The sequence below is a fragment of the Lissotriton helveticus genome, chromosome 8 (genome assembly GCF_964261635.1).
Source record: "Lissotriton helveticus chromosome 8, aLisHel1.1, whole genome shotgun sequence".
Lineage (NCBI taxonomy): Eukaryota > Metazoa > Chordata > Amphibia > Caudata > Salamandridae > Lissotriton > Lissotriton helveticus.
Window position 1 is genome coordinate 1,683,216,636 of NC_136069.1, and position 25,747 is coordinate 1,683,242,382.

General features: G+C 46.0%; 1 protein-coding gene across 1 annotated transcript in view; it reads left to right on the top strand.

The window, feature by feature from the left end:
* Positions 1–25,747, top strand: part of LOC144774087 (transient receptor potential cation channel subfamily M member 2-like) — a 900,698-nt gene that overhangs the window by 513,359 nt on the left and 361,592 nt on the right. The window contains 1 exon segment of the mRNA XM_078659113.1: positions 10,344–10,467. Within this exon segment, the coding sequence (XP_078515239.1) occupies positions 10,344–10,467 (124 nt within the window).

Sequence of the window (25,747 nt, forward strand, 5' to 3'; positions counted from 1 at the left end):
ATGTCAAGAATCAGGCGTGCTGAGGCGTTCTGAATGCGTTGCAGCCGTCTTAGGAGCTTGGCCAACATTCCTGCATAGAGGGCCTTTCCGTAGTCCAGCCTGCTGGTGACGAGGGCCTGGGTGACTGTTTTTCTCATTTCAGTGGGGATCCACTTGAAGATCCTGTGGAGCATTTCGAGGGTGTCGAAGCAGGATGAGGAGACGGCGTTGACCTGCTTAGTCATGGAGAGGGTGGCATCGAGGATGACCCCTAGGTTGCGTGCGTGTTCGGTGGGTGGCGGTGCTGTTCCCAGTGTTGTTGGCCACCAGGAGTCTTCCCAGGCTGAGGGGGTGGGGCCGAGGATGAGGACCTCCATCTTGTCTGAGTTCAGCTTCAGTCGGCTGTTCTTCATCCATTCAGCAACGTCCTTCATTCCTTTGTGGAGGTTGGTTTTGGTGGTGTGAGGGTCTTTAGTGCGAGAGATGATCAGCTGGGTAGTCGTAGGCGTAGGAGATGATGTTGAGGTCGTGCTGTCGGGCGACGTGGGCGAGGGGTGCCATGTAGATGTTGAACAGCGTTGGGCTGAGGGAAGAGCCCTGGGGTACGCCGCAGATGATCTCGGTGGCTTTGGAGCGGAAGGGGGGGAGGCGGACGCCAGAGAGGAAGGATGTGGTCCAGTCCAGGGCCTTCTCTTGGATTCCGGCGTCGTGTAAGCGTGTTCGTAGTGTGTTGTGGCAGACCATGTGAAAATGTGGCTGATAGGTCCAGGAGGAGGAGGGCCACTGTTACTCTGTTGTCAAACACGGTCCTGATGTCATCGGTGGCGGCGATGAGGGTGGTTTCGGTGCTGTGGTTGCTGTGAAAACCAGACTGGGATGGGTCCAAGATGTTGTTCTCCTCGAGGTAGCGGGTCAGTTTTTGTTGACGATTTTCTCGGTGACCTTCGCCGGGAATAGAAGCAGGGAGATGGGTCGGAAGTTCTTGAGGTCCTTGGGGTCCGCCTTGGGTTTCTTGAGTAAAGCGTTGATCTCGGTGTGCTTCCAGCTCTCCGGGAAGGTTGCTGTCTCAAAGGAGATGTTGATTATTCTCTGGAGATGGGGTGCGATGGCTGTGCTGGCTTTGTTGAATATGTGGTGACGGCATGGGTCTAATGGTGATCCGGAGTGAATGGTGTTCATGATTTTGCTGGTGTCCTCGTCATTGACGCTGGTCCAGGATAGCAGGCGGTTGGTGCGGGTGGTGGTCGTGGGGGTGGTGGTTGTCGGGGTGGTCGCGGCGCTGAAGCTGTCGTAAATATCAGCGATCTTGCGGTGGGAGAAGGTGGCCAGTGAGTTGCACAGGTCTTGCGAAGGCGGGATGTCGTTGGTGTTGGAGCTGGGGTTGGAGAGTTCCTTCGAGATGTTGAAGAGCTCTTTGCTGTTGTGTGCGTTGTTATCAAGGCGGTCCTTGAAGGAGGCCCTCTTGGCGGCTCTGATGAGTTGATGGTGTCTGCGGGTGGCGTTTTTGTGGGCTGAGTAGCTGTCCGGTGATCGTTCGCGGAGCCAATTTTTCTCCAATTTTCGGCATGTTCGTTTAGAGGCCTGGAGGTCTTCTGTGAACCAGGTGGCTTTCTTGCTGGTGCGGCTGTTGGAGGGTGTCTTGAGCGGGGCGAGGGTGTTGGCGCAGTCGTCTATCCATTGTCTGAGGTTGCGGGCGGCCATGTTGGGATCGGTGGAGTTGGCGGGCAGGTTCTGTGTGAGGGTAGCGGTTAGCTGGTCTTCGGTGACTTTGCTCTAGCAGCGTCTAGGCCTCTGTTGAGTGGGTTGGTGCGTGGTGGGCTTCCTGAAGGTGAAGTGGATGCAGTGGTGGTCTGTCCAGTGGGGTTCGGTGGTGTGGTTGAAGGAGATGTGGGGGCTTGCGGTGAAGATGGGGTCAAGCGTGTGGCCGGCGGCGTGGGAGGGTGTTGTCACGAGCTGTCTGAGGTCGAGGTTGTCGATCAGGGTGGTGGAGTTGGCGTCGTTGTTCTCGAGGTCTAAGTTCAGGTCTCCTAGGAGGATGTAGTCAGTGGAGGCGAGAGCGTGCGTGCTGATGAAGTCGGCGATGGAGTCGCTGAACTGCGGTCAGGGTCCGGGGGGGTCTGTAGACGAGGGTTCCTCTGAGGGTGGTGTTGGGGTCAGTGTGGAACTGGAAGTGCATGTGTTCGGCAGTGCTGAGGTTGTCGTTGGTGTTGTTCGTGACTCTGAGAGTGTTTCTGTGGACAATGGCGATTCCTCCTCCTACTCCGTTGGAACGGTCTCTGCGGGTGATCTTGTAGCCTTCCGGGATGGCTATGGCGATGTCTGGTGCTGAGGCGGGGTTCAGCCAGGTCTCTGTCAGAAAGGCGACGTCCGGGGTGGTGGAGCGGGTGTTGAGGAGGAAGCAGAGGAGGTAGTTGGGTATCTTAGTTGGCGGTTTGGCTGGCCGGATGCTGGTGAAGCTGCAGCTCTGGCAAGTGAAGGGTCCCTGGGTGCGCTTCAGGGTGGCCCGGTAGCAGGTGTGTTCTCGGCCGGTGTTGAGTGCGTAGAGGGTGCTGGCATCATAGTTTAGTCGGGTGTTGTTGCATCCGCGGGGGCCAGGGGTTCTGGCGCTGGTCGCAGTCTTGGCGCGTACAGGCGCATCTTCGGCACGCCAGCGGCGTGGCTGCGCGCGTCCGCCATAGACGGGGGGGTGGGGAGGCGGGAGCGGGGAGGCCAATGGGGGATGAGGGGGAGGCGAGGCCACAGGGGATGCCGTGGTGGGAACCGGTGGAGGAGAACAGAGGGCGAGAGAAGGGAGTACAGCACACGAGGGGTACAGAAGGCAAAATGGTCACAGAAACGGGGGCACAGAAGGCGAAAACGGGCGTAGAATCAGGGGCACACAAGGGGAACTGAGGCAAAAATGTCACAGAGTCAGGGGCACATGAGGGGTACAGAAGGCAACATGGTCACGGAAACGGAGGCACAGAAGGCAAAAACAGGTGTAGAATCAGGGACACAGAAGGGGGACAGAGGCAAAAAGGTCACAGAAATGGGGGCACAGAAGGCAAAAACTGGCGTAGAATCAGGGGCACACGAGGGTAGCAGAAGGCAAAAAGGTCACAAAGTCATGGTCACACGAGGGGTACGGAAGGCTAAAAAGGGCAACAAGCAGAGGGAGACGGACACAGAAGACCGGGGGTAGCGAGGGGGACAGCTGGCAAGGAAACAGAGACAGCAAGCAGAGGGGCAAACTTACCAGCAGCAGCGGCGGGCAGGAGAACACAGGCGGAGCTGTGTGGTGGGGGAGCGACCTACCTGGCAAGGTCAAGGGTCGCTCCCTGTTCATGCTCCCTTGGACAAGGAAGTCATAGAGAGGTAGATGTCATCAGAAGTTGGGACTGGTTCTAACTTCTATTACTTCCTGGTGTCAAAGAAAGTTTTAGGCCTCCTTCTTATCGCCAATCTTTGCCGTCTGTACTGCTTCCAAACAAAAAAAAGGTAAAAACACTCACCCTGACCCAAGGTCTGTTTGCCCTGGATATAGGAGACTGGATGTTGGTGTGGGATCTGCATAAAACCTTTATCCACATCCCCATCCTGTAGTCCCAAAAGCTTTGCCTGTGGTTTCAGGTAGGTCATGAGCACTATCAGCTCTCAATGTGCCTTCAGCATAACCAGTGAAGTGTAGTTCCTATTATCCCAATAAGCTCTGCGCATTGGAATAATACCTTCAATAGCATAGGCCTAGACCAGACGTTAACTAGGTCTTCTATTGTCGATATTAGACTTAAAGTTTTGGGTTTTCCAGCTAGCTCAGAGTTCACTAGAAACTTTCTCGAATAGGCAAGGAGGAGTTGAACCTCCCTGGGTAGACAAGAAGGGATTTAGTTTCTGACAACCATAGAACATGACAACTTTGCTCTCCCCTAATCAAGAGTGTATCTCTAGAGTCGTGTGAAAACAAAAGACAACTTATTTTACTCAGTCAGTACGTGCATTCTTAGTCTCACCAGATTGTAGAGAAAAGGAAGAGACGGGCGTGTTCAATAAAAGATGGGATTTATTGATCAGTCTCTTTTCTCATACAAGAGAAATGGATCGATATTATCGCAATACTTATGGTTAAGTAAAGTGCATACAATAAAAGCAGAAGTATAAAATAATACTGTAAAAACATTTATATGGTTTCTAAGCCATATAGTGGTTTAAAATGGATAAAATAGATACATACATATATACATTTGACTAATCGTACTCAACTGGTGCTTCTAACTACGCCTACCCCAATGTACCTGACCTAAGCCTAATACGTGGGCGGGAATAGAAAATAGCAGTTTAAGTTAAGTTTGTTTTGCCAAGTGACTGACTCAAGAATTCTCTGCAAGGGGTTATTCAGTTCTGTACCTGGAATCTAGGATGGTTGAGGGATGGTATCTCTCGTCTTTGGTCTCGATATTCCAGGCTGCCTGCAAGGGCCGCCCGGAAGCGCCGGAGCTGGATTTCTCTGCAGGAGAAAGCAGCGTCTCGTTTTCAGCGCGTCAGGAAGGCGGGGCTGCGCCAGCGGGGTCTGCTCTGCTCTGGGCTTCGGCAAGTCTGGCTGCTCCGATCTCGTCACCACCGCGTGTGTTTGCTTAAGGCAATACCGGTATACCGGCGTTGGCGTTGCTCCGGTGGCTCCAGGTGAATCTGAGAGTCTCCCCTCCAGGAGCACTGACCCAGGGTAGAAGCGCCCCACTCCCGGGGGCTAAAAGAGTTTTGCCTTCCGTCTCCTGGCAGATCTGTGGGGGCGAGGCTTTTCCTGTGCCTGCAGTAGGGTCGAGTTTCTAGTCCTCATTGTTTTTCCCTGTTTTTTTCCTGTTATCCCTGTTGTCTTTTCCTGTTGTCTTTTCCTGGTGCGTTGTGCTCACTGCGATAGTGGGACGATGGGGAGGGGGATGATGTAGGGGGTGGCCACGGGCGGCGTGTTCTCCAATGCTGGGGGGGTTTCACTGCAGTGGGCAGGGCCCGCTACCTCTGTCCCGGTAAGGCTGGCCAGTTGTTGAGAGTCTGGCTTTGCTCTTGCTCTTGCTCTTGCTCTGCGTGTGCTCCCCCCAGCCCCCCGGCTGTAGCTAGCTGTCTTGCTGCCTGGCTGCCTGGCTGCCTGGCTGCCTTGGTATTGACTCACCGGTGTCCAAGACCTGATGTCCTCTGGCTCCTATGCCGGCGCCAGTTCCCGCTCTCCCCGAAGGTGAACCGGTTCTCTGTTCTTCAGTTCGCAGCCCTTCTTTACTTTTAGTTCAAGGCTTTCTCGGTGGCCGTGTTGCTCAGGGGGCCAGACTTAGCAAACGGTGGCGGTGGTGGCGGCGGTGTTGTTATCACAGCGCTCGGGGCTCGGGGCACCGTGCTCACACCTGCCTACTGCACATTAGCACACGGGGGCGATGGGGAGGGCAGTGAGGGGGGCCAAGGTGACAGCTCCCCCCCCTCCCTGCTTGCCGGTGTTGTTATCACAGCGCTCAGAGCAGCGCTCACACCCGCCAGCCGTGCCTTGCAGCCTTGCAGCACCTTGCAGCACCTTGATCCTTGCTCCTGTCTCGTGGTTTGCAGGGGTTTGCAGGGGTAGTGGCGGTGGTGGAGGCGGTGGCGGTGTTGTAGGCTCAGCGCCTGGAGCGGCGCACACACCTGCTCTCGCCTACCCGCCTGCGCGATGTAGCCTGCTCTTGCACCAGCTCACCGTATCGCCGTAACACGGCGGGGGTCCAGCCGCAGTCGGACCAGCAGTCGGACCGGCAGACAGAGTGAGAGCGGCGGCGGCGCCAGCCCGCTGCTGCCCGCTACTTCATGCCCCTCGTGCTTGGCGCTGCGTGCTCGGTGGCTCCTTAGCTCCTTAGGCTCCTTAGGCTCCTTAGCTCCTTAACGGGTGCGGCTGCAGGGGACGGGAGCGGCAGTCTCCGTGTCCGTCTTACTGCAGTGAAGAAGTGCATGTGTCCCGTTTTCTAAGACAAGTTTCATACACATTTGAGCTTCCTCTTATACATACTTCTTCATCATCTGTGAGATTTGGAGGATTTTGCAATACTTCCTGTTCTTCTCAGCCCAAACAGTGTAACAAAAGAGAAGAATGTTTCTCCATGAATAAGGTTGGTCCACATTCTCTCAATTGGTTAGCAAATATTTTTTTTACACTTGGACCATGTTATAGTTGGCTTACTTGGTGATGCCAAGAAAATGAGAGTCAGCCTAGTAGCATGCATTTAACTGTAAAAAATAATGTTGAAGCATACACAATAATATTATCTGTAAAATACAAAGTTTTCAAGCAAATATGCAGATTCACATATAGAAATGTGTTCTCCTGCACCTGGGTAGTAGAACTAGAACTCCTTTTAGTTTTCTGGTGGAAGTGGTTTCAACCCTATCAGTAATGCACTCTGCTGTGGGAGGAGCCACCCTTAGGGGTAGATTTCACGTGGGTACAGGAAATGTACTTCCAAATTGGTGGTACATTATCAGTACCCTCATGTCTAGTCTCTATATCATGTTGCTTGGCTGCTCCAGAGATTATACTTAAAATCCAGCAATTTCCAGGACATTTTTCAATGTAGTCTTTTAAGAGGGAAGTTCTGGCAGAAATTGTGGAGGTCCATTTTCCAAGGAATCAGTGGTTACGTTGCCTTCATGGTGGAATTGGTGGATGGTCATTGGAGAAAATGTAAATGTTTCTACTGGCGTGATGTTTGCCATGAGGACAGTAGCTAATATAGTAGTTAGACTAATATATGGTGGAAAACAACTATTTGAGGTTGATTCACAAGGATAAATGCACTCATGAGTAAGTACACATGTTTAAATTGACTCTTACACTTTGCCGTAAATTTACTAATTTTGACTGGTCACCATTTTCAAGTGTAATTTTACTATAAAGTACAGACTTACATATCCCCACCCCCTGAAACGATAGTTATGTAAATCAGTTGTATATATTTATTTTAAGTGTAGAACAAAATCAAAAATTACTCCTCGCCTTCAACATAATTTTGAAGTAAATATTTAATTATTTATAGTATTAGATTAAATTAAAAATGTTTTCAATGATCTATTAAATGAATCCAGCCTAAAGTAAAATGTCTATATTTATTTATTTATTATGTACCAAAAATTACTAAAAGTAATGTATAGAATCATCTTAAAGTAATTGACATATTTTGTAAAAAGAAAAGTTTAATGAAAAAGTTTAGTAAACTTTTTTATAATACAATATTATTTATTTTGCATTTATAAACATTTTTTAATTATTAAATTAAAAGTACGTACATTCAAAGTCAAAATTAATTAATTTATTTTACCTTTATTTTGATTAGATATTATTGTAGGCCCCTGCAGCTATTATGTTCAATGGGAGGATGTTGCAGTGCCAGTGGTTTGTCGGTGTTGAACTTACTCCATGTCTGAGATAGAGTACATTTACAACTGTATTTGGACCATTGTTTGCTATAGTTACTATAGAAGTGCAGTTTGTCAATAGAAATGAGCTTCATCTATTGTGGGTGGGTGTTTGTTCCTCCTTTAACACTTCCTTACACCCCTCCCAGTGTGTAGTTAACGTTCCCCATCTTCCAGCTACTCCTCCTTGGCCTTCCCACATTTACTACAAAAACATAGGTATGGGCAATTGGGGTGGAGATTTCTGAATAGAAAAGATAGGATTGGGTCCATCAATCAGACATTTGTGAAGTTTGGCAAATCACTTGTGTGGGTCTGGAGGCACTTGGGATGTTGGCTGCTGCATGGTAGTTAGATTATTTGAACATCCAGCTCTTCAGTGCTTCCCTGAACCGCAGGAGCAACGGTGCAGTCCTGAGGTGCAAAGGGAAGTATTCCATACCTTGGCTGCCCGGTGGGAGAAGGAGCTTCTTCCACTGTTTGTACAGCAGATCGTGAGGTGTCCTTGAGGGAGAAGGAAGCCGTTCAAAGTGTGTCTGTTTGGTTGGTGAAAGGTCAGGTAATTGTTGATGTATGTTGATCCTTCAATGTGCAAGGCCTTGCAAGCATGGGCCAGCATCTTGAACTGGCATCTCTTCTGATTTGGGAGTAATTGTAGCTTGAGTTGGGGTGTGTTGTGGGTCCTTCTTTGGAGGTCGAGGAGGGGACTTGCGGCTGAGTTTTGTATTGTCTGGAGTCTCTTCAGGAGGTGTGCAATGATTCCTACATAAAGTGCACTTCTATAGTCCAGTCTACTGGTGATGAGGGCCTGCATGACTGTTATTTTGGTGTTTACTTAGAGCTACCTGAAAATCCTACAGAACATTCGAAAGGTGTGGAAGCATGCAGAGAAGGCTGCATTGATTTGTTTTTTCATGGATAGCTTGCTATCTAGGATGTCGCAGAGGTTGGGGGTGTGATCTGTCTGGGTGGCGGGGCACGTTGCATTGACCACCATGTTTCGTTTCATGGCAAGGTGTTGTTTCCAGACATAAGGACTTCCATCATGTTCGTGTTGAGTTGGAGACCGTTGTCCTTCATCCAGTCCACAACTTGCATCATTCATCTGTGGAAGTTGGCGTTGGTGGTGGAGGAGTCACCGGGCAGTGAGAGGATGAGCTGGGAGTACAAAGCATAGGAGATGATGTTGACTCTATGCAATCTGAAGGGTCAGTCAGGGGGGTCATGTAGGTGTTGAAGAGCGTACGGCTGATGGACGCATCTTGGGGGACTCTGCAGATGGTCTTTTTAGGGCTCGAGTTGAACGCCTGGAGAGAGATCCTTTGTGTTCTACTGGAGAGGTACAAAGCCATCCATCTGATGGTGTCGCTTTGGATCCCGATGTGGTGAAGTCTGATGATCACGATATGATGGCAGATGGTGTCAAACTCAATGGGCAGGAGGATGAGGGCTGCAGTATCTCTGTGGTCCAGGAGGGCACTGATGTCATCAGTGGCCGCGATCAAGGCTGTTGATGCTGTGGTTAGCTCGAATTCCGGATTGGGAGGGAACCAGGAGGTTGTGGTCTTCTAGGCATTGGGTGGGTTTCTGGTTGATCCCTATCTTGAGCACTTTTGCTTGATAGTGGAGCAGAAAAATGGGCCGGTATTTCTTTGCTTCGGCTGAGACAGTGGATGATTTTTTTCAGGAGGGCCCTCACTTTAGCGTGCTTCCAGCCCTCAGGGAAGGAGCTCGTCTGTGATTGCCTTGATTCCGATATTAAATATGTGGTGAGGGCAGGGGTCGGTGGGTGCTCCTGTGTGTACAGAGTGTATGATGGAGATAGTGTCTTTTGTGGTAAGGAGGTCCCACTGGGTAAGTCGGTGTTCAGATTTTGTGTTCAAGGGTGTGAGCTTGTTGATGCTGTCGGCAGCGGAGGGTTGGTGTTCGAAGCTTTTGTAGATGAAGGGTATACCTCCACATGTACTTATGTGAATAGCATTTTGTAATATTTGAGCAGTACTTTTGTAGTTGTACTCAACGTACTGAAAAATGCAGTTTGTGAACCGGCTCCTTTGTAGTAGGAAAGGAAAACAGCCCAGAAACCCAGTAGAATCATTCAAAATCATTGATGGACTAGTGCCTCCAGCCTGACTTTGCCCCCATGGTTGGTACCCTTAACCCCATACCAGTGTGCCAGATAAAAGTATGTGCTTTCAGCATGACATTGCACCGAGGTTCTTAACTCAGATCAAGCTATTCCTCTTTGTGATTTTTTGTTGATTTTCCAATTAATGTGCTTTCATATTGAGAGCCAAATGTATCATTATTTCAACAAGGCAGTAAGACAATTTGCTGCCCTGTAGAAAAAAGGAGAATGCAGCATATCCATCATAATATGGAGCATTCCTTCTCTCTGCCTGTGATGCTGCCCAATCTGTTGCCCAGCGCCATCTGACACCCTTGCGCCACATGCACGGGAGCCTGCATTGAAGACAGGATTGTTTTGTGTAGGAATGGACACCTTTCTACACAAAAACTATCTTTAGAGGTGTTTTACCCCTTCCCAGTGTGCTGCAAAAAGGAGAAATAAAGATATTTCTCCTTGCTGCACCTCCCCTGGGAAGGCGTACTATTTTGATGCATTCTCAGGGTATTCTGGGATTACGCTAAAATCCATATCTGGATGAGTGGGAACTCCCTTGGAAGGCTTTCCCAGGGCTGAGTAACACAAAGCAACTACTTGAGCTGCCTTACTTTAGTCCTGATTTACCATGCAACACAGGACCATGCAAGGTGGCCTTGCGTTACTTGGTAAATCTAGCTTGAGTATTGCGTTGCCCTTACGACACCATGCGTGACACAAGGGCAATGGAATGCCACAATAAATATGGTCCTGAAGTTACAGTTGATCTCCTAGAGAGGCGATAGGGATAACACATGTCTTGCACTTGTAAACTTGCATTGTGTTTTCTCTCTTGCAGTGCTCAGAATGTGTTATGGGTGCATTAGCATGCAGACAGATCTTGAAAGCTCTCTCCAAGAAGGACACCAACAATGTAGAAGAAATGAAGACCTCGGTCGCTGAATTTGAGAACTTGGCATCAGGTCCTGAATTTTTTGTTTTTTTACTCTAATGCATGAATTGAGTGATAGTAATTCACAATGAATGATGCACATCATGATCACTTGTTCTGCCCATGCTTGTGAAAACTGCAATTTAATGGGTCCTAAATGACATCCTGTACAGGCCTGAATCGCTTTTCATATTTGACATATTTATCTTTTTTAATGCATCTGAGAAATATTGTCCCATGCAAGGAGGTCCCTTGTGGGGGGCTGCTCCATGCATGGTACAAAAGCAGAATTCTTTTTTTTCATGTTGACATGTTGCTTCTCTCTAATTCCTTTGTTTTATCTGTTTTGTTGTTCTTTATTCCTCCTTAACCTGTGATTGGCGTGCCACTCTCTATTTTCGCAGCCTCTAATATTTGATCCCTTGCTCTCCTTCTCTGACTCTGGTCCAGATGTCATCATGAATTCTCCCTTCTCTTTCTTTGCCTGTGATTTCATTGTCATATTTGAGCCCTTACTCTCCTTCCCTGTCTCTAATCAGGCAATCATCGATGATTCCTCTCTCCTCCTCTGCCTGTTAGGTTGTGGTCAGGGTGTCATCTTCGATACCTTCATCTCCTTCAGTCTCAACTTGTAGGAGTCATCTTTGATCCCTCTCTTCTCATCTGCCTGTGATTTATCTGTCTTTTTTTATTGCTCTCTTGCATTTTCAAATTGTGATACAGGTGTCATTTTTTATTTTTTCCTTTCCATTTATGTCTGTGATTCAGTTGTCATCATTGTTGCCTATTTATGCCTCAAGGACTGTGTGATTTGTCAAAAGATATCTCCACAAAGAGACAAGTAATAATTTGCCTCAGAGCTAAGAAGAGGGAAATTGGTCGCAGAATGTCACCTACTGTGTTCACTTCTGCTTTGAGGACCTGGCCGGGCAATTTGGGGCTGTACTGTTCCCATTGGGTGCAGAGTCAAGACTGATTTGCATATGGCTGGGTCCAAACTGTAATGGCAAGGTGAGCAAAAAAACGATGGATTAAGGCCCAGATCTCTGTTCTGGGGTGAATGTATGGCATTGTTCTGCATTCTGTCCATCAATTGTTCTTTTTTGCATTGGAGGGGGTGAGGCCACCATTCCACTCTATTTCTGCCCATGCTGCTTCTGTGACCCCCGAAGTGAGTTGGGAGCAACTTGTCATCACCAGCATTCCCAATCCCCAGTCCTAATTGAGGCACTTAACATTGAGAAGCAGAAGGTCAACGTTGAAAGATTCAGTGTTGAGGCAAACACATAATTCAATGTCAAGAGGTTCATAGATATCTGGGTCAGTGTCACCCATAATTTAGATGTTGGGGGTGCTCCATGTCCATGGAAGTCCTTCCTCTTTGGTGATAACTATGTCGCCTTCTGTCCGGAATACTAGGAAGATAATAGTTCAAATGTCTCCTTAGCCACCAGATGCTGCGTGTGTAATTATGGTCTCAACGAAGGACGATGAACAATCCCATCTAAACTGCAGCTCCAGCTTCTAAGAGAGTTCAGCAACTTCTGCAGCTTTCCTCAGCAGTCCCATGACTGGTTTCACACCTTCAAGATGATGTGAGATTTCTGGGTGGTCACCTTCTGCTTGCTGCTAGGAGAGACGCAAGGGAGAGGATCCAGAGCCAGCATCTGCCATTGTGAGCCTTTCTGTCAGAGCAGACTAATATATTGCAGCTTGTCACCTCCGGATTCATACTAACTATCCAGTTCATCATCGGCACGAGCTTTCACTATCTTAACTTGACTCTGTTCCCTCAAGAATATCCCATATTGCTGAACTTGGAATCTTTGGTGAGCAGCCAATTGGATCTGCAAGGAAGTTCAACCATTTTTTAGGCATACAGACATGGCCTCAGGCTTGCCCTACTGTGTGTCTTTGGGTCCCAAACTCCTGAAGTTTATGATTGTTAACTTCACAATTCCTTTCTCTTTTTGGGCTGTCAAGAGACAACTGGAGAAGAAGTTCAGATCAACTGTTTTTAAAGCAATGTTTATGATGTAGGGGTACCAAAGAATTCCTTAATGGTTGCTTTAGCAATAAAATAATGTCACTACTGATGCCTTTATTACTTTAAAATGAATGTCCAATAGATGAGGGGATGCACACCCATTCTTTTTCATTTTGTGTTCGCAATTGATTCAGCCTTTGTAAAGTTCGCGTGCAGAACGGTTGTTCTGGCCTGCCCCTTTGCCATTTAGAAAGATCAACAAGTGAAGTGGAGCTACATTAAGCTCCATGAGCCATTTGCACAGCGTCATGCCGCCCCTGGCGTGCATGTCAGTTTCGAAGGTATTTTAACCATTTTTCTGTAGTAATCCCGATTTTTGTTCTAGTTTTGTCACTTTTTTATGTTAGTTTCATTTATCATATTATTTTATCCAAATCCACGGAACACATTCATATGCCAATTTTCAGTTTTCTTATATTCAAACAGTGCCGATCCTGGCCTCTTGAAAGAATATGATTGATGCTGTGTTCATCACAGGCAGTTTTTATTTAAAATAAAACCCAATGCATTTCGGGCCCTTACAGGGCCCTTCTTCGGGGGGTCACTACAAATGATAAAAAATTACCATTAGCACCAATATTTTGCAAATACATGTATACAGAATTTTATAAATGTTACGCTTTTCCTAAATCATTTGTTATTACACATATTTCATCTTACTTTGCATATCCTTCCTTATTTAATCTACCTAAAAGGCTCCCTTCCTTGGATTGTAACCGTCACCCACAGTGGCTCTCCATTCCTATATCTCATGTTGCACTTCCCAGGTGGTCCCAATCACTACGTGTTACTTTCCTGTGCCCTTCCCCCAACCCTCCTGTTATCTGTGAAACATCCCTCTTTCAACCCGTGCTGACTACCATATTACCGCTAATGTGCAGGTTTAAAGCTTGTAGAACACGCATATTTTTATCATCTTCAAATATTCTCATGATGTTAAAGCAGCAGAGTTACTCGTTCACTTTTATATGCTTATTAAGTCAAACAGCGTGTCTCCTACGCAGCGTTATTCCATACCTGCTGTGATAAAGCTTAAAAGCTGCAGTCCGCTCCTTTCCTCCCCAAGCTGTGATCCCTTGTCTGTTAACACCTGCCTCTTAAATCACACTGCCAAAGAAATTTCCCTCCCAGTCACGTGCACGTTACTAATCCCCACCCCCTTGTGCCTTTTCATTATTACCAACTGCAAGTCCCAAGATGCATGTCCTTAGTTAAGCGCTATATCTCTTCTTGTTGCATGGTGAATAATCATTTATTAAAAGCAATGTCTCAATTCTGTGTTCTGTATTCAAATCACTTCGTGCTTGTTCCATACTGCTTGAGATGAACAGTGTTCTTCCGATGTGTTAGGTGGATTTTTTTGAGTTCTTTTTTCATCTTTCTTTTCTTTATCAAATCTTTAAGTGCGGGTGCATTCCTTAAGGGTGGGGCCTTAGTATGAATGTCCAATAGATGAGGGGATGCACACCCATTCTTTTTCATTTTGTGTTCGCAATTGATTCAGCCTTTGTAAAGTTCGCGTGCAGAACGGTTGTTCTGGCCTGCCCCTTTGCCATTTAGAAAGATCAACAAGTGAAGTGGAGCTACATTAAGCTCCATGAGCAAATGAAAAAGAATGGGTGTGCATCCCCTCACCTATTGGACATTCATACTAAGGCCCCACCCTTAAGGAATGCACCCGCACTTAAAGATTTGATAAAGAAAAGAAAGATGAAAAAAGAACTCAAAAAAATCCACCTAACACATCGGAAGAACACTGTTCATCTCAAGCAGTATGGAACAAGCACAAAGTGATTTGAATACAGAACACAGAATTGAGACATTGCTTTTAATAAATGATTATTCACCATGCAACAAGAAGAGATATAGCGCTTAACTAAGGACATGCATCTTGGGACTTGCAGTTGGTAATAATGAAAAGGCACAAGGGGGTGGGGATTAGTAACGTGCACGTGACTGGGAGGGAAATTTCTTTGGCAGTGTGATTTAAGAGGCAGGTGTTAACAGACAAGGGATCACAGCTTGGGGAGGAAAGGAGCGGACTGCAGCTTTTAAGCTTTATCACAGCAGGTATGGAATAACGCTGCGTAGGAGACACGCTGTTTGACTTAATAAGCATATAAAAGTGAACGAGTAACTCTGCTGCTTTAACATCATGAGAATATTTGAAGATGATAAAAATATGCGTGTTCTACAAGCTTTAAACCTGCACATTAGCGGTAATATGGTAGTCAGCACGGGTTGAAAGAGGGATGTTTCACAGATAACAGGAGGGTTGGGGGAAGGGCACAGGAAAGTAACACGTAGTGATTGGGACCACCTGGGAAGTGCAACATGAGATATAGGAATGGAGAGCCACTGTGGGTGACGGTTACAATCCAAGGAAGGGAGCCTTTTAGGTAGATTAAATAAGGAAGGATATGCAAAGTAAGATGAAATATGTGTAATAACAAATGATTTAGGAAAAGCGTAACATTTATAAAATTCTGTATACATGTATTTGCAAAATATTGGTGCTAATGGTAATTTTTTATCATTTGTAGTGACCCCCGAAGAAGGGCCCTGTAAGGGCCCGAAATGCATTGGGTTTTATTTTAAATAAAAACTGCCTGTGATGAACACAGCATCAATCATATTCTTTCAAGAGGCCAGGATCGGCACTGTTTGAATATAAGAAAACTGAAAATTGGCATATGAATGTGTTCCGTGGATTTGGATAAAATAATATGATAAATGAAACTAACATAAAAAAGTGACAAAACTAGAACAAAAATCGGGATTACTACAGAAAAATGGTTAAAATACCTTCGAAACTGACATGCACGCCAGGGGCGGCATGACGCTGTGCAAATGGCTCATGGAGCTTAATGTAGCTCCACTTCACTTGTTGATCTTTCTAAATGGCAAAGGGGCAGGCCAGAACAACCGTTCTGCACGCGAACTTTACAAAGGCTGAATCAATTGCGAACACAAAATGAAAAAGAATGGGTGTGCATCCCCTCATCTATTGGACATTCATACTAAGGCCCCACCCTTAAGGAATGCACCCGCACTTAAAGATTTGATAAAGAAAAGAAAGATGAAAAAAGAACTCAAAAAAATCCACCTAACACATCGGAAGAACACTGTTCATCTCAAGCAGTATGGAACAAGCACGAAGTGATTTGAATACAGAACACAGAATTGAGACATTGCTTTTAATAAATGATTATTCACCATGCAACAAGAAGAGATATAGCGCTTAACTAAGGACATGCATCTTGGGACTTGCAGTTGGTAATAATGAAAAGGCACAAGGGGGTGGGGATTAGTAACGTGCACGTGACTGGGAGGGAAATTTCTTTGGCAGTGTGATTTAAGAGGCAGGTGTTAACAGACAAGGGATCACAGCTTGGGGAGGAAAGGAGCGGACTGCAGCTTTTAAGCTTTATCACAGCAGGTATGGAATAACGCTGCGTAGGAGACACGCTGTTTGACTTAATAAGCATATAAAAGTGAACGAGTAACTCTGCTGCTTTAACATCATGAGAATATTTGAAGATGATAAAAATATGCGTGTTCTACAAGCTTTAAACCTGCACATTAGCGGTAATATGGTAGTCAGCACGGGTTGAAAGAGGGATGTTTCACAGATAACAGGAGGGTTGGGGGAAGGGCACAGGAAAGTAACACGTAGTGATTGGGACCACCTGGGAAGTGCAACATGAGATATAGGAATGGAGAGCCACTGTGGGTGACGGTTACAATCCAAGGAAGGGAGCCTTTTAGGTAGATTAAATAAGGAAGGATATGCAAAGTAAGATGAAATATGTGTAATAACAAATGATTTAGGAAAAGCGTAACATTTATAAAATTCTGTATACATGTATTTGCAAAATATTGGTGCTAATGGTAATTTTTTATCATTTGTAGTGACCCCCGAAGAAGGGCCCTGTAAGGGCCCGAAATGCATTGGGTTTTATTTTAAATAAAAACTGCCTGTGATGAACACAGCATCAATCATATTCTTTCAAGAGGCCAGGATCGGCACTGTTGGAATATAAGAAAACTGAAAATTGGCATATGAATGTGTTCCGTGGATTTGGATAAAATAATATGATAAATGAAACTAACATAAAAAAGTGACAAAACTAGAACAAAAATCGGGATTACTACAGAAAAATGGTTAAAATACCTTCGAAACTGACATGCACGCCAGGGGCGGCATGACGCTGTGCAAATGGCTCATGGAGCTTAATGTAGCTCCACTTCACTTGTTTATTACTTTAAATACATCAGAGAGGAAATCAAAAGGTGAGATTCTGCAGGGATTAAATTTGTCAGAAATTGTTAAGAGGTCAGTTCATCTACGGTGCTGTATGTCTGCGATTGTTGTCTTTAGGATTTAATAAACCAATGCATCAAGTAACTCCTGTAAAATGAAACAAAATACTTAAAGGTTGAATATGCTTTCAGTGCAAAATTACCCAGCCTGCATGGCCCATATCTTCTGCCCAAAATCAATTTAGAGTATGTAATGCTAAAATGCACACATTATTAGTGCACATTTATACAGTTGTTTCATAATACAAGACAGTGGAAATGTGAGCACATAACTAAAAGCCAGATGTATGACTATTTTGTTTTGCGATTCTCTAATTGCAATTTTTTGCGACTTGCAATTAGGGACTGGCAAAACAAAATGTACGAATAAGTCTCAGACACACTAGCGATTTCCGATGGGGTTGCAATTGACCTGCCTCGTCAACATTCGTGAGGCAGGTTGCAATTTGTGGCCCATTTAGAATGACCAATAACACAGGGATGGTGACCTGCTAAGGACAGCAGACCACTATATCTGTGTTTGCTTTTAAATAAAGCAACTTTTTTTATCCATTCCGTTTTCCTTACAGGAAAAGGGATGCATGTCAAAAAGAAGAAAAGAAAAGTTTCTGTTTCATTTTTTAAGATGTATGTGGGACCACTGCTTGTCCTTGAAAACGTTTTCGCTACCATTTACCCCTTGGGATGGCTTCCTATTTGTGTATCGGTCTGCTGGGGACCTCTTACAGTTTGTGAATGGGTTACCATCTACTTGTAGTAGGTTGCAGATTAAAATAGTTGTGGTCGCAAACCAACTGTACATTCCCCTGCGACTCACTATTAAGATGGGATGTTCTCGGCATGCCCCGTATAATAGCGACTTGCAGACCCTATTTTGAGTCAGTAATAGGTTGCTAACTCGCAAAATTGGGTTTGTACTTAGAAAAATGCATTTTTCCAATTGTGCTATTTGCGACCGGTAAAAAGCTTAATTCATCTGACCCCTAAAACTGTTACTTAAGCAAAATTATCTAATGAGCCAATGGCAGAATTTTCTCCCTAGAAAGAATGTGAAAAGTCTGTGAAGACCAAATAAAGAAGTATAAATGAGCGCTGACTCTACTACTTTCTACAATTCACGCTTCGTGGTGCCAATGCTGAATACACGGCTATACTCACTTCACAGTGCAGAAAAAATGGCTTTCTTTAACAAGCATTGGTAAATGCATAAGGTTTCACCTATGTGATTAACAATAAGCAGTTTTTAGGTCTCGCGCCTAGCGTTGCAGTGCGCACCACTGTCGCGCGGCGAGCGACCTTTTGGAAGGGCTTTGAAAACGGCCCTAGGAATCGCACACGCTTGTGCTTGTACTTTTCCTTTTGGGCCACCCTATTGACCTTTGCGTGCGTCTCTTTATGAAAGACTGCACGCATTAGCCAAAGGCGGGCGCATTGCTCCGCCCACGGCCTATTGGTGTCTGTTACGTGCACAGGCCGTCATGTGGTTTCAATGATCGTGCCCAGACACAGGCGAGATAATTGAGACCACATGTCTCGCTGTGGCGCGCGCACAGCACTCGCGGGATTGTTCTCTTTTGGATCCATTTCACAGGGAAGCAACTAAATGAAAGAAAGAAAGGTTGTGAACCGTTTCTTCAAGTCACGGTTTTCAGTAGAGGCTCGATTTTTGGGCTGGGTTCTCTTGTTTATGTTGTCATGCCGCATTTACTATGTATATGGGAGTTCTTGAGTTTTTAGCCTGCTTTTGCATTCACACACTGTAGTGTAACACACTGTAACGTGTCCATGCCGCGTTTACTTTCCAAGAGTCATGATATTTGAACTTTCATACAGTTTGAAATGTTACTCTTTGCTGTGTGCCTTTTACACTATTTGTGGCACTTGCAATTTTCGCATCGCGCAAAACAGCTTTGTGGCAGCAGGCTCTAGCGGGCTGTTAAATCTCATGCCGCTTTCACTTTGAGGGAGCGCTGCACCTTGGTTTGAATTTCTGGTTTTATGCCGATTTTACCTCATCACTCTAAACAGCCCATTTGTGGCGGTCTCTTACTAATGGCAATCAGCGCTATGCAAATCTTTGTTGACATATCCTCATGTAGTTCCATTTCTACACCGCATCATACCCTGATGATGCAATAAAGCGCCTAGCACGCTTAACAGCAGGGAGCGCTTAGTCACGGAGGAATTGTTTTGGTGAACACCTTCACCAGAGAGCTGAACTTACCGTGTAACACATGAGCTGCACTGAAGCCAAGTGAGAGTTGATTTTTTTTAAGGTAGCTGGTCACACATCTCTTTTCAGGTCTTGCTAGCATCGCAGCACATGCGCTGCACTATACAGTCACCTAAACAAATATGCCTTGTGTCATTCGGGTGCTGGAGTCAATCAGTCGTGGATGGATTTTTGTGGCTCACACTTGCACCAGAAGCATGAATGTGATGATAGCTAGGTCTCGCTGAGGTACATTATGTCGTATAAAGAAGCCTGCATTAGTGAGCCCTCAGGAGGCCGCTTCATGCGTGCCCCACACTGATTGATTTCGGATACGGATCTATAACATCTCTGAACCGGTCGCAATCCGTGATCGCCTTTTCCGGTTACTGCCGGGTCACCTCTTGACCGGGAAGAGCTGGTAATCTACTCTCGTTGAATAGCGGGCGGCGGAAACAGCTTATTGCTGCTGCTGCTGCCGGGCCCATTGGAAGGGTGACCAGAGAAGCACCTGACTCACAGAAACCTCGATTCCAGGAAGATTTCAGGTTTCAGTTACAGGCAAAGGGGGTGAGAGGCGATGTCTTGTAGCCTAATTCTTTATTTCAGAATTTTACACCACTTTCGAACTTTGCAAATGTAAATTTGCAGCTAACACATATTTCCCCCATACTAACCCACCACTAATTGTTTTTGGTTTCTGAAGTAGCGTTATAGTCGCCAAAAAGCACTCTGAGGCCTCTTCTGGGGTGGTAAGCGCTATACAAATACCAATTAAATAAAATAACTGTGGATAGTAATACGCTGGCTTCACTTTAGCCCTTCAGTGGCTCTGCGGTAGAAGAGAGAAAATGTGTATATGGAGTATTCAACCCTAAAGCGCTCGAAAGACATACTAATGGCAATCAGCGCTATGCAAATCTTTGTTGACATATCATCATGTAGTTCCATTTCTACACCGTGTCACACCCTGATGATGCAAAAAGCGCCTGTTAGAACTGGGATTTTCTGGTTGGCTAAGGCTTACACCAAAGCCAGGCAGAAACCACCATTCTAGTCAGGGCAAGGGAGTCACACGCCAAGATAACCCCTGCTCACCCCCTTGGTAGCTTGGCACGAGCAGACAGGCTTATCCCGGAGGCAATGTGTAAAGCATTTGTGCACGCACACAACAGCAACAACATCCTAGGCACACCACAAAAGGAACTCCACACAAGGTTATGTAAAAATAACTTTTGTATTGTCAAAACACATCAGATATTAATCACACAATATACATTGTGCCAACTGGCATGGGCAATATTCACAAGGGATTATTTACACCAGGACAGGGCCATGTGGGCCACTGTCAGAATCAGTACTTAGTAGAACTAGCACTTAGAATAACTGTAACACCAAATAACAATTATAGATCACAACCAGTAACCACTGGTAACAGGTAGGTACACACTACGCAATACTAATAACCATAGGCATAGATCACGCATGGACACATAACCTCTCTAGGATGAACTATACTAGGCAAAAGAACCTCCTAAGCATGAAAGCACCACTAGAGGTATCACAGGCATAAAGGCATTGCACATCACGCATACATCACATTTAGGCCTAACCAGTATAAATACAGTTGGCAATCTCTCACTAGTCTAAACACATTTGACTCTGCCTCCTAAGAATAACTCACATTTAGGGGATTAACTCACAGTGAAGTAAAATCTCACTAACACCAACCTCCATAGGTAAAACCATCTCTAGAGGTATCATCACAGGGTGCGTAAAACATACTAGATGCATTACATATCCTAGCACCACATTTAAAGCACATGAATCACATTAGGCAATTACCATCACAAACATATTAGGTAATCAAGTCAAGTCAAGTCAAGGTAAGCTTTATTCGATTAATTAAAATCATAAAAGCATTTTCATCACATATATAAAAAGACAATTTATGTGTTAAAAACAATTTCATATATAAAAACAGTTATTACGTTTAAAAAGTAAATTTAAAAGGACAGTTTCCTATATTTACGTAGGGTAGAACATTTCATCGGCAGAACTAATGGATAGCAATTATAAACACATATCAAAGAACATTTAGCTTCAGTTTTTTAGACTTATTACGCATAGCAGCAACCAAGAAACTTGCGACCCCAAATATTACTCTGATGCTGCTTAGGAGCTGTAGGTAACGGAGTGCGGGCCGGACTTGTGTAAACCCTGTTTCTCTCAAAATAGGTAATAAAAACTGTTTCCTACATTCCTCATAATGGCCACAGAACATAATAAAGTGCATCAGTGTCTGTTCGGAGAAACTATCACAGCAGCAGGGGATAGAAGGATCTGATTTTCCCCATACTGGATAGTTCCCCAAGGAATACTGGATAATATTAAGTCTAAATCTCACAAGGAGGTTACGATGGAAGGGTCGGGTCACTATATTCAAATAGGGTTCTAATTTAGGGGTAGTCTTTAGTATGTAATTAGCCCTAACTCCCGGTTTTTGGACCTCTACTTCCTCCCGTTCCATCTCCACCGTCCCAAAAAATTGTTCTTAATCCACAGTACGTCACCCTTCTTGATGGTACTCGGGGCAAAGTATAGTTCTGGCCTCCCCAGTTTACAAAGAGTGTTTTTAATGTAAACTAACCATGGAATTTTATCGACTTTGTTCAGTGCCATACAGTCTTTAAGGATAGAATGGTTTAGACTAATTTCAGAGTTCAGCCAGGTCTTGGCCCAGCAGATCAGAGGAGGCAGCTGTAATTGGTCACAGATGAAACCAAGACCCAGCTCTGTATGCACTGAAAGTACTGGGGTTGATTGGGGGACCACTAACAGGGATCTCAGGAACTTATTTTCCGCCACCTGGAGTTTGCCTTGTGGTAAATAACCCCATAGGGAAGCACCGTACTTTGCTATTTAAAGGCTTTTTGACTTGTACACTGTCAACAGGGATTCTACTGGGCGCGATCCCAGTCGTTTCGCAAAGCTCAGTAAAGCGGAAGTTGATCTGGTGACAGCTAAGCCTTTGGGATTTAATTGTGGCCTCCAGGTGCCCCTTTCATCAAATAAGACGCCCAAATAGGTAAAAACCGGGACCCTGAAGATTTCTTCACCGTTACATAGAAACTTCTTATTTTTACACTTTTTGGGCGTTTCCCTGCAACCATAACGTGCGATTTTTTGTTATTTATCTGTAGGTCCAAGGAGGACATAAATACCCCGAAGTCATCCAAGAGTCTCTGCAGCCCTACCCCAGTGCGGGCCAGCAGAACCGCGTCATCCGCGTAGAGGAGTACCGGCACCACATACTCCTCATATTATGTAATCACCTTGCGCAAAAATCACATTAGGGCCTTGCGCCCTATCCACATACCAGCCCCCTTGGCCAACTGGCCATCCAGGAAGGGGCTCAAATGCCCTGTGTCCAGAATGTCAGGGCGCACTGCCAATGCAGCGCCAGTCAGGGCTGAGCCACCGGCTCGAACCTAAACGTTGCAGCTGCCCACTACTTGCTGGGCAGCTGAGAACAACAACAGGGCCTAAACGTTGCAGCTGGCACTAAGTGCTGCACAGCTGTAGAAGGCCTGGCACCTCTGTGCCACTTCTGTCCCTCTCAGGGACTCTCACTGGGCCTGCGCCTAAACGGTGCAGCTTCCCACTACCTGCTGGGTGGCTGTATCTCAGACAAGGCAAAGGGGGCATGGGCTTTCACTAGCCCGTAGGAACAACTAACTGTGCCCCCTGGAGCCATCTGATTCTTCAAAACAAACATGCGCAGGCTGGAGCCACACCGGGCTCTGTAGCTAAAGGTGCCCCCCAAAATAACGAGGACAAACTTGTCCCCAGCACTGAGGCATCCCACGGGGGAAAACACGGGCCTCTCTGGCTCCTTTTAAATATCCAGGGCCCCACCGGGGCTTTCTCACACTAAAATGTGCCCCAACGTTGGAGCGTTCCTCTGCCATCGGGGCCGCTCTAAAAGAAATGACCCAGCACTGTTATGGGTGCAAGTGCGGGGGGGGCTGGCACCGACAACATGCCCCGACACCACCCCCCCTATACAACCAAGTATGGGACCCCTTGGCCCGAGAAACACTTTGCCCAAACGTTGGAGCAGCCCTCTGTGGAAGCGGGGCTGCTCTGGGTAGGGGCACCGGCAGGGTAGGGTGCCTCGACGACCCTCCCTCCCAGCCAGCTTCTACTCACCGGCTCGTGGGAGGCACTTCTCCGCTCTTCGCCCGGTCCCTCCCCTGGGACCGAGACTTCGCCGTGGAGCCTGGAGGCTCCAGCACTCCTCTTTCCTGTGCGGGCGGCAGCGGCATCTGAGGAGCTCCCGATCCTCATGGACTTGGCCTCCAGCGGGGCTACCTCCCGACCACGGCAGCCCTGCCCACTCTCTGCTTTCCTCTTCCGGGGCCGCCTCTCCTCATTGGCGGCCTCCCGGGGATATCGTGGGGCTCGACTACCCTTGGGCACCAGCAAGGCTCTCTCCAGCATACGGGAGTCCTGCTGAAACCGGCGCCACCAGGCTCCTTCTCTCCCCGTATGGGAGCACAGCTTCGGGAAGCGGAAATGACCACTGGTCCTAACACAGTCCCTACGCCCAGAATAGTCTACTCCAGGGAAACCATTCTCTCGCTGGGCCAATCCAGGGGCGAGAAATGCCATAGTTTCTCCTGCGAAGAGCTCCTTAATACTGAAAATCCTGGCTGCACTAACTGCGCCAGGATAATCTCCAGGAAATTTTGGACAAACCAGGAAAGTGACAATCGTCATTGTACAGAGCTCCAGCTTGCTCTTGTCAATGCTAGGTCACTTATCAAACATAAATATGAGACTGCTGAAGTTATCACTTCTTATCATTGACAATAAACTGGATATTCTGTTTATCACGGAAACCTGGGCCGAAGAAACATCTGAGCCAGATTTTATTACTGCAGTCCCTTGCGGGTATAAAGTATTTAGGCACGATAGAATAACAAAAAAGGGGGGGGACTGGCAATAATTCATAGGAGTGAACTGGTAACCCACTGCTCCATCCTTAACTCTTATGACTGTGAAGCCCTTCTATTTAAGATCAACATCTCTGATCAGGAAATGTTTAAAGGATTATTAATCTACCACCCACCTGTGTTAAAAGCTAGCTTCCTGAATAATCTGCCCTCTTTGCTAGAGTTTGGCATACATTATAAATGCCTTATGATGCTGGGCGATTTGAATTTCTTTTGGAAAATTCAGTTGATAAAGAGACATGGGTGCTTCTTGATATTTCAGCAGACTTAGGACTTCGATAAATTACTCATGGCCCTACACATCTAGCCGGACATACTTTAGATGGGGTGTTTACGAATAACCCAGCCATTTCTTTTACACCTGCTTTGCCTCTGACATGGACCGATCACTATGCTGTTTTTCTTTTCGCTATGATACTTTAGATGTCAAGGCCACTGCTTCGGCAAACATTTAGCACACTAAGAGAGCCTGGCATACTATAGATTCGGCTATAATGGAAGATCAGCTAGCTCAATGCCTGCCAAATCTGGGGATGGGGGCTGAAGGATCTGCCGGAGACTACACCTCTTGGCTAGAATCCAATTTTGCTACGCTTGCTCCGGTTACGGTAGGCAAGAAAAATAGAAAGACTCCATGGTTCTCCGGGGCCCTTAGATTGGACAAACAAGCCTATAGGAGACAAGAAAGAGCCTGGCGCAAAACCTTTGAGTAGGCAGAGAAAGAGAAATATAAATTAATGCTTGATGAATATAAGAAGAAAATGATTACAGAAAAAAGTCAATATTTTACATTAAAAATAGAGACTACAGGTAACTCAAGTATAGAACTCTTTAGGGTCATAAACAACTTGACAACTGCTAAAAAGGACGATATGGCTAACTGCACCCAAGACTTCTGTAATACCTTAGCCCAGGCAAAAAGGTTGATCAAATATACAAACCGTTCACCTTATATCTTCCAAATCCTAATTTAACAGAAGAGGAAGCGAAAAATATAACACCCCTGTTACATTTTACCCCAACATCTACGGGGCAAATTGCTACCCTTCTTATAAAAACAAAATCTGGCTCACTGGAAGACCCTTGCCCGCCTTGATTCCTCCATCACATTAGCCATCTTGTCAGTGCAAGACTCTCAGACATATTTAATCAGTTGCTTGGGCAAGGAGTTATTCCCACCAGGTGGAAACAAGCGTGCATTCTTCTGTTAATAAAGAAATCTAATTTAGAGCTAACGGATCCGGCCAACTACCGACCGATTTTGAGACTTCCGCTTCCGGCCAAAATTTTGGAGAAGATTGTAAATTCAGAACTCTCCAAGCATATAATGGACAATAATATTTTGGATCATAGTCAGCACTGATACAGCCTTAATAAAGGTAACTGAGGAAATCCGAGCCGCCATGGATGGGGGAGGCTCGGCAGCTCTTATCCTCCTGCACCTGTCCGCAGCATTTGATACTCTGGACCATACTTTACTGCTCAAACACCTAAAGTATATAGGTCTGGGAGGTAATGCTCTCAAGCTTTTACAATCTTTTTTAACAGATAGAACTCAGACAGTGGAGCTAGGTGATTTTAAATCAGCACCTTTAATTCTTCCCTGTGGGGTGCCACAGGGCTCCTCCTTAAGCCCCACTCTTTTTAATATATATGTATCTGAATTGGCTGCACTGATCAGAAGCTTTGATTTACTCCCGACCTCATATGC